The 7,656-nt window shown below is 38.5% G+C and overlaps 1 protein-coding gene across 1 annotated transcript; it reads left to right on the plus strand.

Moving 5' to 3' along the window:
• Positions 1-5,720: 5,720 nt before the first annotated feature.
• On the plus strand, positions 5,721-7,245 carry LOC142541873 (uncharacterized). The gene is made up of 3 exons (XM_075648331.1): positions 5,721-6,047; positions 6,350-6,491; positions 6,962-7,245. Exons 1-3 carry the CDS (start codon positions 5,721-5,723, stop codon positions 7,243-7,245), a joined length of 753 nt encoding a protein of 250 aa, XP_075504446.1.
• Positions 7,246-7,656: the final 411 nt, after the last annotated feature.

Genomic DNA, 7,656 nt, shown 5'->3' on the forward strand with positions numbered 1-7,656 from the left:
TTAAATACACAATATATGTTTATGGATGTTCGGAGACTTCAACTGCTCCTACGTCACCCATTCTATCTCCACAGATAGGATCCACTAGAAGACTTTGATCGATACAAAAATTGTACAGACCCACTTCAGCTTGGACTAAACACTGCCAAAACTGAAACTCTTAGTTAACAACAATTTTCACAGTTCTACGACTGATCTTAGCACAACTGATCTAGTTAAAGATCGAAGGTAATACAAAATAGCTTGTGCTAGTTAGCTCAAAAGGCAGCCTCAACTGCTACAAATGAATCTTATAAGTGTGAGATATGCAAATTTGAATAAATCTCAGCAGAGTAACAGCAAGCTTTTTGATAATGGTTCGTATATTTTTTGACTGCTCTTCTCTCCTATTTATAGGCTTCTCTTTCAACGGTAACATTAAATAATATTTGAATCTTAAATCCGTTCATTGCCACATCACTATTCTTCTGACATTCGTACACTGTAAACTCTGATATGCGGCGTTCCACTACGATTTGCAGTCTACTTTTGTACTACTGTCAGTTCAGCGGTTGAATGTCCTTTTCAACAACTTATACTGTGTACAGCTGAATGATCAGCTGATAAGCAATAGCTGGTAAGCTCACAACTGAATGAATCAACTGATCAGTTTCCAACTGATCAGTCAGTTGTAAATTCAGTTCAGCTGGTATCTGTTGCCTTTAATAATCTGCGCTACTCTTCAATTAGGCAATCTGTCAGTATCAGTTAATCCAATAAATATATAGTTTGTCAAACAGCCGAAATTACGTTTCCAACACACTTCATTCCTCTACTACTTTTTGCACAAAATGAAATTGAACTCTAATGTGTTTAGTCTTGGAATAAAATGCTGGATTTCTTGTGATGTGCAAGGTACTTTGACTGTTACAAAACAAAGGAAAATTTTCTTGTTTGTGCCTGATATCTTCCAATAACCTTTCAATCCATATTTCCTCCGTGTAAGCTCAAGTAGCTGCCTTTATTCTGCTCCCGTAGTAGATAACACCACAACTTTTTGCAGTTTTTGGAATATTTCATGTTCTCAATCTTGATTTTGATGTTAACAAAACTTTTTATTTTGTTTTTAATGATTTTACCTAAGTGCGCAGAAACTGGAACTGATTAGGATTCAAATTGATCAGTTATCGAGCCAAAACTGAAGCTATCGAGACGCAAACTGAAAGCACCAACTAATCGCCCAAACTGAATCAATTAAACTGATATATTAAAGACCAGTTCAACTGATTGTCCAGCTGATAGGCAATTCAGCAGAAGACCTTCAGACCGACCAGCTAATGAAGAGCTCAACCGATGAAGAGTCCAGCTGACCAGTTCAACTGAAGCAGCGAAATAAGTTCAGCTGATGAGCCGAATGATTTCATAAAACCAGTTCAAGATCAGTTCAACTGATCAGTTCAGAACATCAGTTAGGAATCAATCAGTTTGCAGAACACGACAAGCTTATTCAATGAAATCCAGTTGTGCGCATTGAGGAAAAATTTTTGTCTAGTCAAAGGAAAATAATAGACATTGCAGCAGTGTTTAAATCCAAAATGAAGGATCGAGTGTGCTAGTGCCTTTGAAGGCATTTCGAACACTATATTCTCCAATGAGCTGCAATAGCTCGTGTTCTACAAATGTTAAAACTGATGAATTAGATCGAGTTTGGTTTAAACCAAACAGAAAAAACTCGAAGTAATCCTTCGTGAAGAAGACTATTATATTAGAAAACATTTTAACTTATTTAAACTGAATAACTGAAAAAAGGGTAGATTAGTTTTTGCATTCATCAGTTCAGTTATGGTGACAACTGAACTGATGGACACTCTAACTGATCCAAACAATTTGAAAACAGCAGTTATCAGTTAAATACACAAGATGTGTTTATGGATGTTCGGAAACTTCAACTGCTCCTATGTCACCCCTTCTACCTCTACGTGTAGGATCTACTAGAAGACTTTGATTTATATAACCACTTGTACAAACCCACTCAGCTAGGACTTACACTACTGCCTAAATTGAATTCCTAGCTACGACTGAAAGCAGCACCTTCCAGCCAATACTTTTTTAACGTCTATGTGACAAAGACTACACACACAAGTTTAACGTATTTGTGCAAGATTATATTTGAGTGGTGGTGAGTGTATTTGTGTGTGAGAACTGAACAAGGATGTTCTCACACACTGAGGGAGATAAGCTTCTAAACTAAGCTGATTTGTCTTAGGTATCCCTCTGGGCTGATTGCTTCTTGAAAGCTGATGAGCAAATAAGCATGCCCTTTCTAAACTACACTCTCTCTGGTATTTGCGTTGAAGCTCTCACTCTGTCTTCACTGATCTTTATCTTAAATTTATAGGCGCGAAGTTAGATCGTACAGTGAGACTCATTTATTGTATTCGTTGCATTTTGAATTCGTTTCTTGGAATTTGTGTCTCGACTTTTTGACTGCCTTTATGAAACGTCTGTCTTTAATGTACTGATGCAACGTCTGTTATTTTTCTTTGACTAGACAATTACTTTGTACCTTTGTGTATAGCTGGAATCCACTAGAAAGAGATTGTCTTGATCTACAACTGAAAGATTCTGACTGATGCTTCGAACTAGTTAGCTGAACTGATCTTCAGTTGGGCTGGTGAAATCAGTTGACTTGTCAATTGAACTGATTTCACTCTCATTCAGTTGTACTGATCATCTGGGTTTCTTCATTAGTTGAACACTCCTTCAGCTGGCCAGGCTTCTGAGGTTCTCCTGCTGAACCACCTATCAACTGGACAATCAGCTGGACTACTCAATTGACGTAACAGTTAGACTGATTCAGTTTGTGCGATCAGTTGAATCTTCAGTTTGCGATGTAAATAGTTCGTGACTGATCCTAGCTACAGCACACTAAGGTAGATTATTAGTAACACAAAATAACAAGTTTTTTTAACATCAAAATCAAGATTGCGAACTTGAAAAGTTCCAACACAAAACGTTCCAGAATGGTTGCCGGAAAGTACAGACACATTTCGAGGAACGAATTCAAACTGCAACGTTCATATTTGATGAGTCTTTATGTACGGTCTCATTGCATCTATAAATACCAGATCAAGATCATCAATATACAAGCGTGTGGAAAACACACAAGTGTGTGAAGATAAAAAGAAGAGAAATAGGGCATGCCAACCACTTAGTCTAGAAGCAAAATTCTCAATGTGTGAGAACACTTTCGTGTTGTATTCATAGATCCAGTTCTCACACGCTGACACACCATCACTCACAAATACAGAAAATTGAGCATACTGATAAGTTAAGTGAGTCTTGCACAAAGACGTAAAACTTGTGTATGTAGTATTTTACACATAGACGTTAAACAAGTGTTGGATGGAAGGTGCTGCCTTCAGTCTAAGCTAGAAGTTCAGTTAGACACTAGGGTAAGTCCTAAGCGGAGTGAGTTTGTACAAAGCTTTGTATAAATCAAAGTCTTCAAGTGGAACCTACCCGAGGTGGTAGAAAGGGTGACGTAGGAGTAGTTGAAGTCTCCGAACATCCATAAACATATCTTGTGTTATTAACTGTTTAACTATTGTTTTCAAACTGATTTTATCAGTTCAGCTGTTATCAGTTCAGTTCTCACCACAACTGAACTGATATATGCAAGAACTGATCCCCCTTATATCAGTTAATCAGTTTATAAAAGCTAAAAAAAGCTTTAAACTGATACGTTGCATGTTTGATTTTAAAGAAAATTTATGTATATGCTTGATTTTTAAAAGTGATGAATCTGATAATATGCTTTGAAGGATGAGAGTTGGTTGTGACTAATATGATGACATGTTAATACGATGATATGTAAGGTTAAGTCTCAGTGGATGGGTAATATTGTCACTGATGTCTCTGCTGCAGAGTACCGCAGTTATACTTAGATGGATCCATCGTCTAATACGATGCTACGAAAGTCACAGCTAATTAACGGAATTCAAATTAAGAAAAACGAACATGCATATGTTGATATGATGATATATCACTACAAGAAAATTGGCCTTCAACAACACACCAACGACAACGATTTTTCACTAAAACCGTTTTCTTTTAGTTTTTAACAACGATTTTAGTGAAAACCGTTGTCTTTTAGCGTTTTTTAAGCAAAAGATAACGGTTTTTAGAAAATCGTTGTCTTTGAGCGTTTATTTAGGGTGAAAGACAATGGTTCTATAAACCGTTGTCTATTAGCGTGTTTTTTTGACAATCGACAACAGTTTTAGAAAACCGTTGTCGATTGACGTGTTTTTTAGACAACCAACAAAGGTTTTTTAAAATTTTTGCTATATTTAGCGACTGTTTCGCAAAAACCGTCGCTATATTTAGCGACGGTATTAATAAAACCGTTGCAATTTTTAGATTAGTGACAATTTGGCTTAAACCGTCGCTAAATGTAGCGATGATTTTAATTAAACCGTCGCTATTTTTAAATTAGCGATGATTTAATAAAAAACTGTTACTAATAGCGACGGTTTATGATTAACCTTCGCTAATAGCGATGGTTCAATAGACAACCGTCGCTAATAGGGACGATTTAACCAACAATAGTCGCTAATAGCGACGGTTTTACCAAACTCCGTCGTAAATATGTCTATAAATATCCGGTTTTTCGGTCCATTTTCCTCCACAACACAACACTTAAAATTTTTCTGTCTTACACAATTTTAGTTTCGATTTAGGATAAGTTTTTTCGATTTAATCTTTGGTAAATTTTTAAGTGTTTGTTAAGATCATGAATAATGTTAACATAGTCAGATTGTAGGTTTATTTTGTATATTATTTAATTATTAAAGTAATTTTTTTTCTTTTACTTAAAAAATTAGTGACGGATTATGTAATTAGCGACGGCTTTATCAGAAACCGCCGCTACTTAGCGATGACTTTATAATAAACCGTCGCTAGGTAGCGTTAGTTTATTATAAAGTCGTTTGTTACGATATGTAGGTGTTTTTCTAGGATTTTTACTTGGTTTTATTCTACTCACATCATTGATGGCCGAGTTTTCAACGTTTTCGAACTGCAGTAACTTATTTGTCATTGAATTACGATTATTTTTAAAGGTTTTATGTTTCAGCAGTAGTGCATGCATGCAAAACTTTAGAATTTCGAAAATAAGTTTTAAAAAAAATTCTAGCAGTATTTAAAATTAGTAGACGTCACAGTTGGTATCAGTTCAAGGTTCCTCTATAGGGTTGTGACACCACTAACTTCTGTAGCTCAATCTTCAAACCTCAAGTCTGTAAGATTTTATGTTTTAAATGTTTTACTGCTATCACCTGCATGATTACAAGATATACATTTTACGATGATTTACGGTGCCTGTTTAGCTGCTTTCATGATTTAAAGATTTATTGTTTTGAAAAATAGAATAAATTGCATGATGAGTTACGTTTAGAATTGGACTGTGTTCAGATATCATGCCTCCCAGACGCGCCCCCAGTACAGACCGTCAGGATGATATTCCTGGAGGCGATAGAGGTCTCCCGCCACCACCACCACCACCACCGCCATTGGATTCAGCTACTGGAGTTCTCGAGGGTGCGCCTGCTCCCCGACCCTAGACTGACATATATGAGCAGTTTAGACGGCTCAACCCGAATGAGTTTGGGGGCACCACCGATCCATTCTTAGCAGAGGGTTGGATTCTATCCTTGGAGCTACATTTTCAATACCTGGATATGAGGGATGGCGATTGGGTTAGGTGCGCCACGCATATGTTGAGAGATGATGCATCCCTTTGGTGGGACGGAGCAGCGCACATGCTAAACTTGGATACCCTCACGTGGGATCAGTTCAAGGAGGCTTTCTATGGTAAGTATTTCCTAGCTGATGTTAGGGGTCGCCTGATGAGGGAGTTCATGAGTCTCCACCAGGGGGACTCGACTATAGCAGAGTTCATACGGAAGTTTGACATGGGCTGTCACTTTGCGCCCCTAATTGCTAGAGATGCCGCTCAGAAGCTGAGGCATTTCATGGATGGCCTAAGGCCTACTTTGTGCCGGGATGTGATGCTTATGTGACCGGCTAGTTACGATGAGGCGACTGGTTGTTATTTTCAGGCGGAGCAGGCCCTCCGGGATAGTGACGCTGAGATGCAGCGGAAGAGGCATCAGGCCCAGTCTAGCTCTCCCAGCCACATAAGAAGCAGTTTACAGGGCCACCGAGGCAGCAGGGGCAGCAAAAGCCCCATAGACAGTTTAGGAGGCTAGGAAAGCAGCGGCCGCCTCAGGCACCAGGGGATCCGAAGCTGGAAGAAGGGCAGCCGTGTAAGCAGTGCAACAAGTTACACTATGGCAAATGCATATAGGGCACCTTCAGATGCTTCATATGCAATAAGGAGGGGTACAAGGTGACATACTTCCCTAGGAACAAGGGCCCCACTACTGGCGGAGCTTATGTGATGCACGTCATGGAGGCAAAAGCCGAGCCCGACTCTACTTTGATCACCAGTAACTTCCATGCTTAAGTTTATTGTTTAGCGCTTGATTCCATGAGATTATATGATTTTTATGAGAAGTAACTATTGAGAGAGAACATAGAAGGAATTAGGATGCATGCTCTACCTAGTTGGATTTAGTGACTGAATTGCATGAATTTAGAATTTTAAGGGACTATTTTAGAATTGTTGAAATTTTAGAGATTTAATTATTAGTTCTAGAATTTTACGATTACAAGGGGATAAATTTGAAAATTTTGAGGGGTCAAAGATGCATATTTCAAAAATTTGTAGGGCCAAATGTAATATTCGAAACTTTAAATTCTAAAATTGCAAATTTCGAAATTTTTGAGGTTTAATTTCGAAATTTTTGGAGGAATACTTGGTTTAATTCAATAATTTTTCGAGGAATTTGGGATAATTGCTGATAAGAAACTTCTTAAGCTTCAACGCAATCAGATTTGATGGTATGCTTTGTCGCAGAAAGGATATATATTTCAAGTGTAGCCACACATGCATTGCTAGATTCCGGAGCTACAAATTCGTTTATATTCGAGACGTTCGTCAAGCGACTAGGAATCATACTAGTGGCGCTGGATTCACGATTCAGGGTATCGATTCCATTCGGAGATCAGATGTTCACTTTTCCGATAGTGAGGGTAATGGAGCTTCGGTTGCAGAGTAATGCGGTACAGGCATATTTGATTATGATACCGTTACCGGAGTTCGACATCATCTTGGGAGTGGACTGGATTTCTTCTAATTGAATTGCCATATATTTTCGACGGAGGTCAGTATCTGTCAGACCGCCCAACGATAGGCATTTGTATTTGAGGAAGCCAGACATTAGCAGATACCTCACATCATTTCCTGCATGTGTGCGAGGAAGCTCATGAAGAGAGGCTGCCAGCCAATTCTCACTGGTATTGTATCAGTGTCAGAGCCAGTCAGTCAGAGGCTAGAGGACGTTGATCTAGTCAGAGATTTCTCCAGTGTTTTCCCTGACGATGTTTCAGGCATCCCACCGGACAGAGATGTGGATTTTTCTATTGAGCTCATTCCAGGCACAATGCCGATCTCTAAGGCATCTTACCGTTTAGCGCCTGCAGAGATGAAGGAGCTGAAAGATCAGATTCAAGATCTTTTAGATAAGGGTTTCATTCCCCCTAGATTTTCTC

Source organism: Primulina tabacum, chromosome 4 (assembly GCF_025594145.1).
Source record: "Primulina tabacum isolate GXHZ01 chromosome 4, ASM2559414v2, whole genome shotgun sequence".
NCBI lineage: Eukaryota > Viridiplantae > Streptophyta > Magnoliopsida > Lamiales > Gesneriaceae > Primulina > Primulina tabacum.